Raw genomic sequence first — 19,622 nt, forward strand, 5'->3', positions numbered from 1 at the left:
ACAGACCTACAATTGATTATAGTTAGAAGAGGGGCTAACTTAACTGCAAATTCAATATATAATCTGATAGGCGTTCCATCAGACCCTGGAGCTTTGTTCAGTTGTAACAATTTCAGCTATTGCTCAATGCCATTGGTACTAATCCTGATTTCACTCTTCTTTTCAGTGGTACGACTATTAAATTGTGGCAATTCTTGTGGGTTTTCCTTTTTAAAGGAACATTTGAAAACACATTTAAGCATTTCATCTTTTGCTTTGCTACCCTCAATTTCAGTTCCTGTCTCATTCGTTAGTGACTGGAAACTAATGTTGGTAGCACTAACAGCCTTTACATATGACCAGAATTTATGTGGGTTTTGTGAGAGATCATTCTGCTGCAATAACCACTGAAGTCTGCTACAATAATCACTGAAGGCTTCACACATTGCCCTCATGACAGTCAAATATGTTTCATTCAGCACCTCTCTATCTATGGTTTACGCTCTGTTTTGCACCTATTATGCAGTACTCTCTGTTTCCTTAGAAGTTTCTGTACAGTGATTGTATACCACGACCAGTGATTGTATACCAAGGAGGGTCCGTGCCATTACTGTTCTACTTGGTACATATTTATCCAGTGCATGGTCAACTATTCTTTTAAACTTGTCATAGTTCTTCTACATGCTCCTGTCCTGTGCTGAAAGTTTCCTCATTGAGATACGATACTACTGATTTTCTACCCAGTTTACTGAACATGTATAACTTTCTGCTTGTTTTAGTTGCTATTTTGTTCTTTGGTAATCATTGTTGCCACAACTGCGTCATGAACACTGATACCAATTTCCGTGTGGACGTCCTCAAAGAGATCAGGTCTGTTTTTTGCCATTAGATAGATTCCCCTGCAAGTCAGAGATTTTTTCCACTCGGAGAGTGAGTTTCATGTCGCCGTCGTAATTTCGTCACCGCCGATACACAAGTCTCCGAATTAGTGTAATATAAAAAGACTTGCACAAGGCAGCCAAACTCCCTGAAAGTGGACTCCCTGCCAAATATGCCATACACACATTTCAGTTATTCTCTTCTTATCAGTACTGTTTATTGTCCATGCGTCACCTCCATAAAATGGTACACTGCAGACAGACATCTACAGGAAAGACTTCCTAACACTTAAACTTGTTTTCAGTGTTAACAGATTCTTGTTTTTTTTTTATATTATTTTATTGCTAATCTCAGCCTGCATTTTGTCCTTTCTTTTTCGACCTTTAGAATTTCAAAGAGTGTATTGCAGTCAACACTAGTTTCTGTAAATCTGAATAAATTGGTCTTTCTTTTATTTACTTTTTTATTTTCTGTGTGAAATCACTGTAATGACATTATCTTACATGCAATCAGTATTTTGTTTTTGTAAATTGTCATTTGTTGGGCAGGACTTGTACATTTTTTATGTAATCTTTTAAAGAAATTTGCTTCCTTAAACAACATGTTACCCCCTTTACAGCACCATCGATCAGATAGACATGTTGTGTAAGCTGTCACAAGTTCGGCCAATGTCGCGTAAACTTCTGGACATTACAGAGATTGAATGTGGCCAGACTGTTTTGGTTAATTACAGTCTGGATGGAACAGATAAATTGGGTCACTGGTTTGACTTCAAGGTTTCGAAAGTTGTGAACGGTAGTAAAAAGAAGTGGCTCGAAGGTATCATTCACGTGCTTAACTGGAATCCTTACGAGGTGACTGGTGTGAAGATTACGAAAGTGGACATGATATGGCAGATTGAGAAACTAACATTGCGGAAGCAAAGAGAAGATTTGTGCAGTGCTCATAATGTACAGAAACGTAAGTACCTATGTTCAGTGTTTGTAACTTTAGTTAAAATATTTGTTACATACTTTCATTCCTCATAGACTTATCTTTTGGGATAGTGCATATAAAGAAAATAAAGTATGTGCTTTGGAATGTATAGTGTATTCTAGCCTCTTCCCCACTACAGTATCTCTCTCAGCCTAGGACAGCTGAGTGACCTAACCTTTGTTTCTAACCTTCCACCCAATATATCCCATTCCCCTTCCGAAAACTAGTAGGTAGGCATCTTACCCTTTTACACACTATCTGATAAAAATAGATTGGTGAGCATTAATATGAGATGTGTCCACCATTCACCTATATGATGTCTTGAACTCTGCTGGGGACACTTTCAGTAGGCGTCTAAATGTCTGTACAGGGATGGCAGCCCATTCTTCCTCAAGTGTCAAAACAAGAAAAGGTAATGGTGTTGGAAGGTGAGGTCTGGAGTGAAGCCAACATTTTAAACCCTCCCAGAGATGTTCTGTTGGCTTCAAGTTGGGCCTTTGAGCAGACCAGTCCATTTCAGGTCTGTTATTGTCTACAAACCATTGTTACAGATGCTGCTTTATGGTAGGATGCAGTCACACTCGTGCACTCAGTTTTTGCCTCTGAAGTGTTCCTCTACTGTAAACAGTACACAATGCTGTATAATGTTTTCATATCATTCTGTGTTTAGCATTTTCTTTACTGCAATAAGGGAACCACACCCTAACCTTGAAAAACACTCCATACCATAACATCATCTTCTGGTACTTCACTGTTTGCACTACACATGATGATAGTTCACATCTTCAAGTATTCACCAAATCCTTCCATCAGATTGCCACAGCTTATAGCACGACCCATCACTCCAAATCACTCATTTCCATTTATCCACTGCCCAGTGGCATCACTATTTGCGTCAACTCGAGCATCACTTAGAATCGATGACAGAAATGTGCAGCTTACGATGATTTCCTCGACCGTTGTACCCCTTTCTTTTAGCTCCTTATGCACAGTCACTCTGTTAGCAGAGTGTCGGTAGCATTTCAGAACTCGTGAGTGATTCCTTCTGCTGATTTCATGTGTTTTCTTGCAAGCACTCTCTGCATTGCTTGACGGTCTGTATCCATCAGTTGGTAACATCTGCTTGGTCTTCCTTTAACTGTGGATGTTGTTTTGCATTTCCAGTCCACAGTCACATCACTAACAGCCAACTTGGGCAGCTGTGAAAGGCCTGAAATGTCCCTGATGTAGATGTTATACAGGTGACATGCAATGACTAATCTGCAGGGTGATTATAATTAAAGTTAAACTTTAAGCCCGCTGTAGAAACACCACCACTGGTCAGAATGATGTCAAATTGCAACGGAATGTTATCAGAGAAGTGGGAAAACGTATGGCAGTAGAAAAATAAATAGTTATCAAATTTAGCAATAGATTGGCACTGTAAGCTTTATATTTTAATAGTGGTCAACTGCAAATGATAACTGAATCGTACAGCAATGCCTATGATGTATGTGTGATGTTAAAGTAACTTACTACTCAGTGTGCATGGGTGTACAGGTGTGATACTGTTAGTTATGTAAGCCCATCCATCACAGCAAGGTCATATCATGTCGGATGGGAAAAATCGGTTTTTAATTGTTCTGAGGCCAAAAACCGCATAAAAAGCATCAATGGCATCGGTTTTAAATTGTCCTGAGACCAAGAACCGCATAAAAAGCATAAATCAAAATCAAATTGGATTATTAATTTCTGTGTGACTGGTGCAAAACATGTTCAATATGCTGTCCACCATTTTCTGCAACAAGTTGAAATCGAGAAACAGCATGATCCATGACTGATCAAAGTGTTTCCAGAGTTACATTCAGATTGTGTTGCGCAATGCCTTCCTTCGATGCAGCCAAGTTTGCAATCGGAACACTGAACGCAACATCTTACAGCCCCACAGCCAGAAGTCACACGGATTAAGATCAGGGGATCGGGATGGCCAGGCTTTAGGGAAATGGGGGCTGTTAATTCTAGGATTTCTGAAATGGCGCTTCAGCAGCTGCTTAACTGGTTTTGCAGTGTGCGGAGATGCGCCATCTTGCATAAAAATGATCTCATCCACGCTGTTGGTGAGCTGGAATGACGTGGTAGCGCAAAAGACACTCGTAGGGCTTGCCAGTGACGGTACAGGTAACAGTACCGGAAGCACCTGTCTCTTCGAAAAAATATGGCCCTATGATAAATGATGCTGTAAACCCGCACCACACAGTGACCTTTTCAGGATGAAGTGGTACTGGTTGATCCTGTCAGATGGAAGTGGGCTTCGTCTGCCCACAAAATCTTCCACAGCCAATCATTGTCCAGTTCCATGCAAGCAAGAAATTCTAAAGCAAGGGTCTCTCTAGCTGGCAGGTCAAAAGGAAGCAACTCGTGCACATGGGTAATTTTGAATGGATAGCAAAGAAGGATGTTTCATATGATTTTACGCACCGTGTTCACAGGTGTGTCTAATGGTCGGGCAATTCTCTGTGCACTACACGTTTGCACACCACTACTAATCTCCTTCAGCATAGCTGTGGCCACTGCTTCCACTGATTTTGAATGAATTCGTTTCCTCCTCCTACCAGGTTGCACACCAAAAGAACCCGTCTTTTCGAATTTCTGAATCATTTTCTCCAGACCCACAGCAGTCGTAGGACTAACACCTTTTTTCAAACTCTTCAGTGTCTGAACTTCTGCAGAGCAATGCGGCACAGTCATAATTCTTGTAATACAGCTCTACAAGCAGAGCTGGAGCCTGTATTGAGGCAGCCATGGTGAATGTTGCAGACACGAAAGGAGGAAAAGCTGTGTATATGGCATATTTATACCAACTTTAATGGGTCATGTGCACGACAGGTGGTTTCATTTACATTTTCTGACACATACAGCATCATCTGTTAATCAATTTTCACACTGTTTTTTTTCTTCTGCCATATGTTTTCCCCCTTCTCCGATAATATTACATTGCAATTTGATGTCATTGTGACCAGTGGTGTTATTTCTACAGCGTTTTGAAACTTTAACTTTAATTATAATCACCCTGTACATTCAAAGTCACTGCACTCTCCCGACACACACTCTGCTGTTATTGTTTCTCAACTGAGAATACAGTACTGCTCACTGCCTTTTGTACTGATGGGTCCTCCTCTTGTGACATCCAGTGGTCAATTCCACATTACACAGGGGTGTCTGAATACCCTTGATCAAATAGTGTGTGTGTGTGTGTGTGTGTGTGTGTGTGTGTGTGTGTGTGTGTGTCGATCAGCAGTAGTACTCATTTCACCTACTGAAGGTAAGTAGCAGCCAGCAATTCTGCCTACCAATTTATTAGTTTTCTCAACTGAATTTTCCTTCGATAAATTTACTCTGTTCCAACATTATGGAAGAAGATATCTTCCTAGTGAAACAGAACTAGCTCTTTATTCTCATGGTTTAATCAGTGCTGTTGCTGTGGGATCTTGAGTCAGTTAGATTTCTACATTTCCACAAGACTTTTGACACCATTCCTCATAAAAGCAGGTTCTAATCAGATTGTGGGTGTATGCAATATTGTCTCAGTTCTGTGACATCTTGAGATTCCTGTCAGAAGAGTGACAGTTTGTAGTAATTGATGGGCAGTCACCTAGTGAATCCAGCTGAATGTGGGGTGTCCAAAGGCAGAGGTCTAGGCCCTCTGCAGTTCGTATTCTTTATAAATGATTTAGAGTACAGTGTGAGCAGCTCACTTATATTCTTTTCAGGTGATGCCATGTGTGAAGCCACAGCCAGTCTAGGGGATACCAGGATTATTTTATTGTTAATTCAAAATTTTTCTACACTGAAATTCTCTCCTCCAGTATTTATGCATTAACTCTTGCATCATAAGTGCTGGATTAATTCATTACCTCATCAAAACGGCATTTCTCTCTGGAAAAGGGTGCTGACAAACAGAGTTCTCCCACATTTCTCCCACATTGCATTGGTCTGTCTCATATAGTGTGCAAGGATGTGACCAGAAGTGTCAGTTTGCCCCCCCCCCCCCCCCCCCCCCCGTCCCTCCCATAATGATCATTCAGATTGGCTGCTGGCGTTTGTTCACCGACTCTATGATGCACCCATCTATATTCCAAACTGAAGAGTATAGCTTAATTTTCCCTATTACTCCTCCTTTTTTTTATTGCTGTTGGCCTGGGATATCCACAAATGTTTTAGACAAGATAGCTACTGGATGATAAAGTTATAGTGCTTCCTGAACAAAAACTATGTGATATCACCTCACAGTTTTTTTTAGAAAATAGGTATTGTGCAATTCGTTTAAATTTCACAAATTGAAAGGTTAATGATTGACCTAATTGCCTAGGGACTACAAGTATGAACGACTTAAACTGGAACAATCTCGAAGAAAATGTTGTGGGTCAAGGGAAACCAAAGACTGTATTCTGTTGACAGAATACTCGGAAAATATTTCTCAGCATCATAATTACCATCCCTGACTGGTACCAAAATAGTGAAGTGTTGTATCAAAACTTCCTTGAAAATGGTGATCAAGAAATATCAGATGAATTCCTACACAGGCTAGGTGCAGCAAAATGGCAAAAGTGAATGGACACAGCAGGAAGTCTGAATTTTGAGACCACTATGTAGATGAGCCTGAACTTTGTTAAGGGAACTAGGAATTGGTGTCCCCATACCAAGGAATAAGACAACAGTTAAACCAAATGCCATTGTTTCACATCTAGTAGTGACATCCAGAGCACCAAAAGACAAAGCACCTACATCAAAGTAAAACAAGGACCCAGAACCTGAAAAGGCAAAGCCATAAAACCAAACAATCCTGTTCCTTTACTCGTGAAGTTGTCTCAACGGCACTTAAACACGTTAAGCTAGAAAAGGCTACAGGTTTTTACAGTATCCATGCTGAATACCTAATAAACTGTGGCAGATACACAAAATAAGGATGACTCATTTCTTCGTAGATATTATGCAAACCAGCAATATAACACGAGAATTAAAAATACTCTAAGGTAATTGCTGTATTAAAACATGCCAAACCAGCTGATACCCCTAAAAGCTATAGACCAATACACCTACTATCTGTGGGCTACAAGCTGCTAGAACAGCTCATCCATAATAGAATAAGTACAAGGTTACTTGAAGCAGTCCCGGTCGAAGAAGCATGTTTCCAAGCAAAACAAAGCTGCACAAATCAAGTTCTGTCACTCACCACTTACATCAAGGCAGGATTTTAAAGAACTCTTAAAACTGCAGCTGCAATCATTGAGTTATTAGTGGCCTATGATAGTGTCGGGAGACGGCACAATTCCTTGCAGACCAGTCACTTGCCTGATTGACAATATGTTAAATGACCGGGTGTTTGGATCCAACATCAGCTCCCTACGAAAATTGATTAATGGTCTACCACAGGGATCAGTCTTTGTTCCTCTTCTTTTCAGCTCGTACATACCATAAACAGAATCGAGGAAGTTTGGTTACACTCTTGATTGGGTACTTGCAACAAGATGTAGCTCAATTGAAAAGTCAGAAGAAATTGTAATGGAGACCTAGTTGTAGTGAGAAAATAGTTCCTTAAATGGAGACTCCAACCAAACACCACCAAAACTGAGGTTTCCTGCTGCCGTGTAAATAATAAAACTTGCCAGGAGAAAACTCAACATACAGTTTGGAACTACTTCAGTCATAATAAAACACCAAGGTACCTAGAGATAATGCTAGATAGAATTCTGTCTTTCAGAAGGCATTTAACAAAAACAGCTACAAAATTGGAATGAGACACACAGTCATTCAAAAGCTATATGGAATAACATGGTGAGCATCAGAGCATCATTATCCACCACACGTTCTTTTGCTCTGGGTCTTATCTTCTCAACTGCTGAATATTGTGCTAGTTTGGCTAAACAGTCGATTTGCACAAAAGATAGATGTCAAACAAAATAACAACTCGAGAATGATTGCTGATGTTATCAAATCAACATCTACCAAATGGCTAAGAGTACTGGGCCCTATTACACCTTGCCATCTCACGAATGAGTACAAAAAGATCGTGGGTAACAAAAATCTACCAGTTCATCAAGGTGTTGATGATGAAAATGATAACCGACTCCACTCTACATCAGCAACAGCAAAAGTGATAGTTGCTGTGGAAGCTGAGTTTAGTATTACTAGAGCATGATAATAGTGTCCCATGTATCACCCAAAAACTGCTGGGTTTTGACTTGCCATGAAAAACATGGTCAGTACTAAAAGAAATGCGCACACAAATGGGATAAATAACCATCCCCACATTGTGAATGTGGGTGATCCACAGACCACCAGACAAATCGCAGAAGAATGCCCCCACAAGATCATACGATGCTAGGCAAGGAGACTATATGCTGCTGACTCCAAGTTGATAGGTTACATAAATGCTCTAGACGTTTGTTTATAAGATTTTGTGTTGTAAATATTATGCACAAAAAATTTGTTTCTAATGTGTCAAAATGCAATACAGTAAATAAATAATTTAGAAAGTGCAACAAATCCACCAAAGAGAATGCGTCCACTATGCATGCTTTTCTGTGATCAACTGAACCTACCAATACCAGATGTTGGCTTTGTCCTCTAACATAAGTGTTGCAGCATATGATTGTTATAACACCAAGTTGAACAAATATATTTCAAGGACGACGCAATACATGAAAGTCGCAGATCAAGTAAACAGAGTAAGACGTGTGTCACTTTAACAGTCAAATCATAACTGAGTCAGAGTCTAGCAGCCGCTGGCTGGCTGGCTGCTTAGGTGGCGCTGCTGCTGCTGCATGGCTGGGAGACAGTGCCGCATGTAGAGGGCGCTCGTAACTGCGTGGCGGCACTTTGAAAGATCGGTGAGTCACAACACTTTTCCCCCCTTTGAAGTTTTTGCACAGATCTTGATGGAGGTGGCCTGTAGATAACTAACGTCCATAGGAGGTGTTTGACTGGCCGTAAAGTCTCGAGAAGGAGGCTTCCCGTACGGACGGAAGTGCCCCCGATGATAACGGGTCGAGACGACTGGAGACGTGGGGATCGAATCTGCTGGATCCCCGTGCAACAATCTGCCCGTTGCGGCAAGTCTGGTTGTTATAACAGGAGACATGGGTGATGTGTCCGTGTCCGTAGGAGAAGGAGGCGAGTAGAGTTGCTCCGACAGATGGTGGTCATCTGGTTCCTGCATGGGCACGTCTCCTGTTGGCGTCAGTTCTTGTGCTGGCACCGATGTGATGGTGAGAGGACTGCGTTGTGACTAATGAGAGATTCCAGTATCCCGAGCGTCAGGTAGAGTCGAAGATGATGTAGCGGCATCCGGAACAGGCGTTGCCGGCACATGAGGCTGAAGCTGGTCCGAATGACACACTGCAACATCCGTGTCCGTCTGGATTTCATACAGGCGTCGGCCATGGTGTCGTAAGATGCGGCCAGGACTCCATTTTGGCCGCCTGCCATATCCCCGTACCCATACAAGGTCGTCGGCGGTGAACCGGCCAAGCGAAGGCACCCGTGGCTGTGAGGTGGAAGGCCGCAGAAGATGAAGTAGCTTGCGGTGCTGTCGGCCATGTAAGAGCTCAGCTGGGCTGTGGTCACCCATGGGGGTGAAACGGTAAGAAGCCAGAAATTGGAGAGGCACATCATCATCAGCAGCAGAAGAAGTCAGGAGTTTCCTCATCTGAGCTTTAAATGTGCAGACTAGTCGTTCAGCCCCACTGTTTGACTGTGGATGGAATGGAGGGGCCGTGACATGCATGACGCTGTGATGGGCACAAAAATCCGCAAAATGGGAAGAGGAAAATTGCGGACCATTATCAGTAACAAGAGTAGAGGGAAGGCCATCCAAAGAGAAAATGCGAGCTAGAGCATTGGTGGTTGCCGTGGTGGTAGGCGACATGCAACGGACAATGAAAGGAAAGTAAGAGTAGGCGTCAATAACAAGAAGCCAATAAGTACCTAAAAAAGGTCCCGCGAAGTCAGCATGAATATGCTCCCAGGGCTTCTCAGGCGGAGGCCACGGTGACAAAGATGACTTCGGGGCGGCGGCCTGTGACGCACAAGGGCCATGTGTGCGATTTCAGAGTCGATGCCGGGCCAATACACATGACAGCACGCGCCAGAGATTTTGTGCGAGGGACACCCCAGTGCCCTTGGTGAAGGAGGCGCAAGACCGAAGCACGCAAAGACGCAGATACCACAACACACGGTGAAGCATTTTCGGTGGAAAGGAGTAGAACACCTTCCCTAACCGTGAGGCGGTAACGTAAAGCGTAGTAGTTCCACAACGGATCAGAAGTCTTAGCAGGTGGACGATCCGGCCAACCCTTCTGAATACAGCATTTAACCTGGGAGAGGGTAGGGTCAGAACCCGTAGCGGCTGCCAGCCGGTCCCCGGTGATGGGGAACCCATCCACAACCCGCTGCTCAGCAACATCCAGGTGGAAACACAAAAGTTCGTCCCTGTCGAATGCCAGATCAGGATCCATGGGAAGGCGAGACAGTGCATCAGCATTCGCATGTTGAGCCGTCGGCCAGAAATGAATCTCATAATTGAAACGAGACAAGTAAAGAGCCCAACGCTGGAGGCGGTGTGCAGCCTTGTCGGGAAGTGACGTTGATGGATGAAACAAGGAAACAAGTGGTTTGTGATCCATAACAAGATGAAATTTGGATCCATAGAGAAAAACACCAAACTTATGAAGAGCATAAATAATGGCCAAAGCTTCTTTTTCAATTTGAGAATACTTTTGTTGGGTATCCGTGAGCGTTTTGGAGGCATAAGCAATGGGTTGTTCAGAGCCGTCTGAAAAACGGTGTGCAAGGACTGCACCGACCCCATATTGAGAGGCGTCCGTGGCAAGAACAAGATGTTGGCCAGGTCGATAAGTAGCCAGGCACGGGGCCTGTTTCAGCATAGTCTTCAATTTCTGGAAAGCCGCATCGCATGACGTGGACCAGTGAAAAGGCACGTTTTTATGCAACAGGCGATGCAACGGCTGAGCCACTGAAGCAGCAGATGGTAAAAACCTGTAATAGTATGCTATTTTCCCCAAGAAGGCCTGCAGTTCCTTAGCAGATGTAGGGCGAGGAAGGGCATTGATCACAGTGACGGTTTGTTGAAGCAGTCGAATACCATCCCGAGTACGTGATACCATCCCAAGTACGTGATAGATGCCTGAAAAATTGATTTCTGAAGACTACACTTGAGACCGGCAGTCTGCAAGACATGAAAAAGTGTGCGGAGATTCTGAAGATGTTCTTCAGTGGTGGAGCCAGTGACAACAATGTCATCCTGGTAATTTATACACCCAGGGACAGTGAACAATAATTGTTCCAAGAATCTCTGAAAGAGAGCAGGTGCACTGGCAACCCCGAATGGCAATCGTTGGTATTGATAGAGGCCGAAAGGCATGTTAAGGACCAGAAACTGCTGGGAAACAGCATCAAGAGGAAGTTGATGATAAGCTTCTGACAGGTCAAGTTTAGAAAAATACTGGCCTCCAGCAAGTTTAGTGAACAATTCTTCAGGTTGAGGCATAGGGTAAGTGTCGATAAGCCATGGAGCATTTACAGTGGCCTTGAAATCGCCACAGAGACGAATAGCACCATTTGGTGTAGCAATGACGATGACAGGAGAGGATCACTCACTGGAAGTGACAGGAAGCAAGACCCCTGAAGCAGTGAGACGATCTAGCTCCCGTTTGACCCGATCACGAAGGGCCATAGGAAAAAATTTAGACCGAGCACTGGGTTTGAGAGTGATATGAGCTTCCAAGTCGTTTGCACGGCCTAACCAAGGAGAAAAAAGGGATGAAAATGTCATCAATAATTCAGCATAAGGAATAGCATCAGAGACGATATTGACAGAGTCATCTATGGAGAACCTAAAAACGCGAAAGGCATCGAAACCAAAAAGATTCTCCGCATTACTATGGTTGAAGTGGCAGGTGGCAGGAGGAACAAGACTTCTGGTCAGGTGACTACAGGGTTATAAACACAAAATCAAATAGGGGTAATGCAGGAGTAGGTTTAATAATGAATAGGAAAATAGGAATGCGGGTAAGCTACTACAAACAGCATAGTGAACGCATTATTGTGGCCAAGATAGATACGAAGCCCACACCTACTACAGTAGTACAAGTTTATATGCCAACTAGCTCTGCGGATGACGAAGAAATTGAAGAAATGTATGATGAAATAAAAGAAATTATTCAGATTGTGAAGGGAGACGAAAATTTAATAGTCATGGGTGACTGGAATTCGAGTGTAGGAAAAGGGAGAGAAGGAAACATAGTAGGTGAATATGGATTGGGGGACAGAAATGAAAGAGGAAGCCGCCTGGTAGAATTTTGCACAGAGCATAACTTAATCATAACTAACACTTGGTTTAAGAATCATGAAAGAAGGTTGTATACATGGAAGAACCCTGGAGATACTAAAAGGTATCAGATAGATTATATAATGGTAAGACAGAGATTTAGGAACCAGGTTTTAAATTGTAAGACATTTCCAGGGGCAGATGTGGACTCTGACCACAATCTATTGGTTATGACCTGTAGATTAAAACTGAAGAAACTGCAAAAAGGTGGGAATTTAAGGAGATGGGACCTGGATAAACTGAAAGAACCAGAGGTTGTACAGAGATTCAGGGAGAGCATAAGGGAGCAATTGACAGGAATGGGGGAAATAAATACAGTAGAAGAAGAATGGGTAGCTTTGAGGGATGAAGTAGTGAAGGCAGCAGAGGATCAAGTAGGTAAAAAGACGAGGGCTAGTAGAAATCCTTGGGTAACAGAAGAAATATTGAATTTAATTGATGAAAGGAGAAAATATAAAAATGCAGTAAGTGAAACAGGCAAAAAGGAATACAAACGTCTCAAAAATGAGATCGCCAGGAAGTGCAAAATGGCTAAGCAGGGATGGCTAGAGGACAAATGTAAGGATGTAGAGGCCTATCTCACTAGGGGTAAGATAGATACCGCCTACAGGAAAATTAAAGAGACCTTTGGAGATCAGAGAACGACTTGTATGAATATCAAGAGCTCAGATGGAAACCCAGTTCTAAGCAAAGAAGGGAAAGCAGAAAGGTGGAAGGAGTATATAGAGGGACTATACAAGGGCGATGTACTTGAGGACAATATTATGGAAATGGAAGAGGATGTAGATGAAGATGAAATGGGAGATACGATACTGCGTGAAGAGTTTGACAGAGCACTGAAAGACCTGAGTCGAAACAAGGCCCCCGGAGTAGACAATATTCCATTGGAACTACTGACGGCCGTGGGAGAGCCAGTCCTGACAAAACTCTACCATCTGGTGAGCAAGATGTATGAAACAGGCGAAATACCCTCAGACTTCAAGAAGAATATAATAATTCCAATCCCGAAGAAAGCAGGTGTTGACAGATGTGAAAATTACCGAACTATCAGCTTAATAAGTCACAGCTGCAAAATACTAACACGAATTCATTACAGACGAATGGAAAAACTAGTAGAATCCGACCTCGGGGAAGATCAGTTTGCATTCCGTAGAAACACTGGAACACGTGAGGCAATACTGACCTTACGACTTATCTTAGAAGAAAGATTAAGGAAAGGCAAACCTACGTTTCTAGCATTTGTAGACTTAGAGAAAGCTTTTGACAATGTTGACTGGAATACTCTCTTTCAAATTCTAAAGGTGGCAGGGGTAAAATACAGGGAGCGAAAGGCTATTTACAATTTGTACAGAAACCAGATGGCAGTTATAAGAGTCGAGGGACATGAAAGGGAAGCAGTGGTTGGGAAGGGAGTAAGACAGGGTTGTAGCCTCTCCCCGATGTTGTTCAATCTGTATATTGAGCAAGCAGTAAAGGAAACAAAAGAAAAATTCGGGGTAGGTATTAAAATTCATGGAGAAGAAATAAAAACTTTGAGGTTCGCCGATGACATTGTAATTCTGTCAGAGACAGCAAAGGACTTGGAAGAGCAGTTGAATGGAATGGACAGTGTCTTGAAAGGAGGATATAAGATGAACATCAACAAAAGCAAAACAAGGATTATGGAATGTAGTCTAATTAAGTCGGGTGATGCTGAGGGAATTAGATTAGGAAATGAGGCACTTAAAGTAGTAAAGGAGTTTTGCTATTTGGGGAGCAAAATAACTGATGATGGTCGAAGTAGAGAGGATATAAAATGTAGGCTGGCAATGGCAAGGAAAGCGTTTCTGAAGAAGAGAAATTTGTTAACATCCAGTATTGATTTAAGTGTCAGGAAGTCATTTCTGAAAGTATTCGTATGGAGTGTAGCCATGTATGGAAGTGAAACATGGACGATAAATAGTTTGGACAAGAAGAGAATAGAAGCTTTCGAAATGTGGTGCTACAGAAGAATGCTGAAGATTAGATGGGTAGATCACATAACTAATGAGGAAGTATTGAATAGGATTGGGGAGAAGAGAAGTTTGTGGCACAACTTGACCAGAAGAAGGGATCGGTTGGTAGGACATGTTCTGAGGCATCAAGGGATCACCAATTTAGTATTGGAGGGCAGCGTGGAGGGTAAAAATCGTAGAGGGAGACCAAGAGATGAATACACTAAGCAGATTCAGAAGGATGTAGGTTGCAGTAGGTACTGGGAGATGAAAAAGCTTGCACAGGATAGAGTAGCATGGAGAGATGCATCAAACCAGTCTCAGGACTGAAGACCACAACAACAACAACTACTATGGTTGACCACAAATATGGGAACAGTGCGAATGACAGATTTGTAAGATACCTCAGCATCAAATTGTTCCAAGAGAGAAATCTGTTTATTGTACGTCCGTAATTGCCTAGTGACAGGTGACAGGATTGGAGAACCCAACTGAAGATACGTCTGAGACTGATGATAGTGGCAGCAGAACCAGTATCCACCTGCAAGCAAACATCTCGACCAAGTATTTGGACAGTGAGGAATAACTTCTCTGAAAGGGAAGAAGTGCAATTGACAGATAACTCGTAATCAGAATCAGCGCCATGTTCATGAACATCATGTACACAGTCGGATTTGCAAATGGATGACACATGACCCTTTTTTTTTGCATTTGTGACACATGGCCCAACGTTGTGGACAATCTTCTTGTAAATGTTTTGTAAAACACCGCGGACATGAAGGAAGTTGCCGTGGGTTTTGCTGCAGTTTCTTGGAGGTTTGTTTACGGTTAGGCTGAGGCTGCGCCTGGGAGCGTACTGCGGCCACGTCGTCCGGCGGGGACACGCCACATGCTTCAACAGCGCACAGAGGTTGTATTTCCCCGACGTCACCCCATGCCTCTATGTGCACTCCAGTGGTGCGATAAATTTCAAAAGACTGAGCGATGGATAGGACTTCATCTAGAGTCGGATTTGCCAACTGAAGGGCACGTTGCCTAACTTCTTTGTCGGGCGCCGACCGGATAACAGCATCCCGTACCATGGAATCGGTGTAGGATTCTTTGTGAACTTCAGTAACAAATTGACACTTTCTACTGAGGCCATGAAGTTCAGCAGCCCAAGCGCAATAGGATTGATTTGGTTGTTTTTGACAATGATAAAAGGCAACCATGCGTTTGCTTTTGAAAATATACGGACAGAAATGAGCACATTTCAGCAAAGGGCAAAGATGCAGGATCTTTCAAAGGAGCCACTTGCGACAACAACTGATACATTTGAGGTGAAATCCATGAAATGAACAGAGACTTACATGTTTGGTCATCCGCAACATCAAATGCCAAGAAGTGCTGTCGAAAACGTTATTCGTAATCAGACCAGTCTTCCGCTGTCTCGTCGTAAGGAGGAAAAGGAAGGAGAGACAACAACAAGAGACGCCTCACATTTGATGCCACGACAAAATCACGAATCGCGTTTGTGAGAAGTGTTTCCTGTTCTATGAGACCTTGCAAAAGTTGCTCTGAAGTAGCCATAGAAACATGTGGGTCAACGATGAAAATGAAAAATTCACTACCTCTTCGCCAATTGTTATAACTTCAAGTTGAACAAATATATTTCAAGGACGACGCAATACATGAAAGTCACAGATCAAGTAAACAGAGTAAGACGTGTGTCACTTTAACAGTCAAATCATAACTGAGTCCGAGTCTAGCGGCTGCTGGCAGACAACGCCACATGTAGAGGACGCTCGTAACTGCGCAGCGGCACTTTGAAAGATCGGCGAGTCACAACAATGATGTCAAATGTGTGCAGACAAGAAGAGAACAGAACAGTAACAATATTTGTTAGGAATGTAGGTAGTGGTGTCTTAAGAATCTGTAGTGTTTCACAATGTCTATTTTATTTTGAAAGGTGAGTTTGTGAAGCGGTATTGAAGAAATCACTTAATACCTTTTTCCATTCTCTTCTAGTGCATTGCAGGATGGTGTGGGATTCACCACAAAGCATTGATAGGAGACACTGAAATGGTTCAAATATGGTCAGCTCATTTTGTATTGGTGCAATATAGGGGAGAGAGTATTAGAGTATTACAGATATAATTAGCAAATAGGTGTAGAATTGTTAAAACAAAGATATTTTTACTGTGGTGAGACCTTTCCACAAAATTTCTCCCCCAAATGCCAAAACATTTTGTTAACTCCCACGTACATATGGAGGAATGACCATCATAGTAAGAGGAATCAGAGCCTGAATGGAAAGATTTAGCTGTTCATTTTTCCCACATGCTATTGGAGAGTGGAAATCATTCATTCATTCCTACATGAAAAATAGAAAAATAGTTTGCGAGTGGATGTATAAGTCGTCAGCCAAACACTTAAATGTCAAATGCAAGATTAATCAATAATGAAATTTCCTCGTTGGAGCAGTATGTAAAATAAGGAAATGCAACCATCACCTACAGCAGATCAATGCGTGGGGAACAGAAACCCATAACAAAAAACAGCATTCACACTAGCTATCACGGACTAGCTCTTTTCCTAGTAATAACCGCGTGCGTGCGAACACACACACACACACACACACACACACACACACACACACACACACACACACACTGAAATGAACCCGTGGCATGGCAAAACTCAAAGTCTTGCCCTGAAATCTGGCAGCTGAAGACTTGCTATCAGTACGTACTTTATAAATAATGTGGAAATTTAGCATGCACGTGTCTAAGGAGTGAAAACAGAGGTGGTTTTTTTTTTATAACTATTCCAGGGTTTTGCAAACACATTCAGTAGAGCTAAGTAGGATGTTGCATTTGTCCACTGCTGGTCCATATTTCCCCACTGATTTAATTTCAGCTCTGTGGCAACATGCATATATCTCTTTTGTCATGCCATTTTAAAGCCTCCGAAGTTTTTGTTGGTCTAAATTCCATTAGTCCTCTTCGTAGTTTGACTTCAAGTTTTGGCATACCTTTCCAGTTCATGCATATTGTACCTACTGTGTTTGTTCCTCCTTCATGCAAGTAGAGGAAGAGAGAAGAACTTGTGTACCAGTTGTCCACATGCAGTGTGTGCCTCTCCCCACATAAGGTACAAAAGTGTTCTCACAATATTGCCTGTAATTCCCAAATAGTCCTCACTGACTACTATGTCACACTTTGCACAAGTATAGACTAATAGTCAAATATAAATCCCATTTCACAATCATGCAGAACAAATATTTTTATACCAAAATGACTTGTTTTTGATGGAATGTACTGTTTGAAAGGCAATGGTCCCTTCAACAGTAGGAAATTTTTGTCTATATAAACGTTCTGGAACAGAGTGAATGCTGTTTTGAACTTCGCTTTGAGGTATGAAACAACTGATCTTATTTTGTACAGCCTATCATCATTAGCTAGAGCACTGACACTGCAAAAAATGTGGCCTTCGAAGTAAGAAAAAATATCTTCCATTAGACATTATTTCCTTATTCGAAGTTTTAAGGAGAGGATCACATGAGCAGTTTTCAAAATATGTCAGATTTTTACTACTTTCCATGAGAAGTGTTACTGCCAGGCAACAGTACATTTCTGCTGTATCCGTGTCCTTCCTTGCCGTCAAATGGTTTTCCTCATAAATAGCAGTATTCTGAACTGCGTATACTAAATATTAGTCTTGTCTACAATAATTGAGACCAACTGCTCTGTGAACAATGTCTAAAAAAACATATAGGGAAGAGTAAGGTTCACACTTGAATGTGCTGTATCAAGATCATGAACCCCAAAAATTCAGTTTTTTTCTATACCACTGAAATTTGTCCACAAAATGCCCTTTCTTCACTGTGGGCATGCCATCTTTGCCATCAGTATAACTGTCAGTCATTCTCCTGGAAGGGGCAGATATGCAACGAATTGTCAAAGGACAAGGATCGAGAGGCCCAATGTCCTCAGATTCGGGTGAAGAAAGATAAATCTCTCTCTCATTATTACTTTCCATAAGAATGTGTTCTATTTCATCGCCATACAGCACATGCTTATACATTTTCAAACACAATTAAACAAAAGAAAGGAAGCCACAAAGCAAATGAATTGCCACTTCTCCATCTGAGTTACATCAAGGAACCATCAGTAACTGTACAAACTGCTTGGGACACTACAAGTTATGCCATGTTACCATGTCACTAGCATTCACTAAGAGGACCTTGTAACATATGTATCAGACGTTAATGCTCCTGCCACGCTCAGGTCCTGTCCTGCTTGTATGAAGGTGTACCTCCAAATGTTTTATGTGGAAACTCTTCAAGCTTTTTAAATAAAACAAATGCTGTTAACATTCTACATCTTCATTCTCAAGGCCAAATATTTGCACGTCTCTGCTGCTAGAGGATTCCAAGTTGCAGCCGCACGGTCCGTGGCTCCTTGCCACGGTTCGCGCAGCTCACCCCTTCGGAGGTTCGAGTCCTCCCTTGGGCATGGGTGTGTGTGTGTGTGTTGTCTTTAGCATAAGTTAAATTAAGTAGTGTGTAAGCAGAGGGGCCATTGACCTCAGCAGTTTGGTCCCATAGGAACTTACCACAAATTTCCAAGTTGCAGCGTGCAACATGGAGGTGTGTTACATAACTATGTCGGTACATGAGAAACAACATGCTGTAATTGAGTTTCGAATTGGAAGAGTTTGTCCACCCATGGGGAACACACTCTTTCGGTGTGACAATGGGACCACACACAAGTGCTGTGACACCTGCAACAATCTGATGCCTTGGATTCACTGTCATCACTCATCCTACATACAATCCTGATTTGGCCCTATCTGATTTTCATCTGTTTCCAAAACTTGGTCATCTTTCTGGACTTCACTTTGAAAGTGCCGAAGCAGTGCAACCAGAAGTTACAGTGTGGCCCTCAACAGGGTCAAGCGTTTTACAGTGGCGGTACCAACAAACTGGTCTCTTGTTGGGAGAAATTTTGTCACCAGTGTGATTATGTTGTGAAATAAATATGTAGACATGAAAAATAAAGATATTAAGCATAAAAAATTTGGAGACATTACTTTTCAGCACATGGTCAGTAGCAGTGAGGGGTTAACCAACACAAATTCCAAGATTCGGGGAAGAAATTTCAAAAGATTTCACAGTAAAAAAAATGGTCTTAGACCAATGTGTTCCTCAAGTACATAATTAGAATTTGGCAAAAAGAATATCTACTGAAAACAAATTTGGAGCAAAACCCTTAATAAAAACAGCCTACCTTGGGTTTGTGGATGACATGGAAAAGGTTCATGCCCAGATCACCCATCTGCAAAACATTGCCTTAAAAATAGGATTACAGATATCCTTTGAGAAAGCTGAGATTGTGCCCATGAAACCATTGTATCATTATTCATAGTCAGTCAGAAAATAAACATAA

At 42.1% G+C, this 19,622-nt stretch overlaps 1 protein-coding gene across 1 annotated transcript in view; it reads left to right on the forward strand.

Annotated features, from left to right (window-relative positions):
- The window catches only part of LOC126424739 (E3 ubiquitin-protein ligase UHRF1-like), a 163,292-nt gene that overhangs the window by 60,944 nt on the left and 82,726 nt on the right, over nt 1-19,622 (forward strand). The window contains exon 5 of the mRNA XM_050087457.1: nt 1,478-1,818. Coding sequence (XP_049943414.1) covers nt 1,478-1,818 — 341 coding nt within the window. The remainder of the gene's footprint in view (nt 1-1,477; nt 1,819-19,622) is intronic.

This window comes from Schistocerca serialis, chromosome 10 (genome assembly GCF_023864345.2).
Source record: "Schistocerca serialis cubense isolate TAMUIC-IGC-003099 chromosome 10, iqSchSeri2.2, whole genome shotgun sequence".
In the NCBI taxonomy this organism is placed as follows: domain Eukaryota; kingdom Metazoa; phylum Arthropoda; class Insecta; order Orthoptera; family Acrididae; genus Schistocerca; species Schistocerca serialis.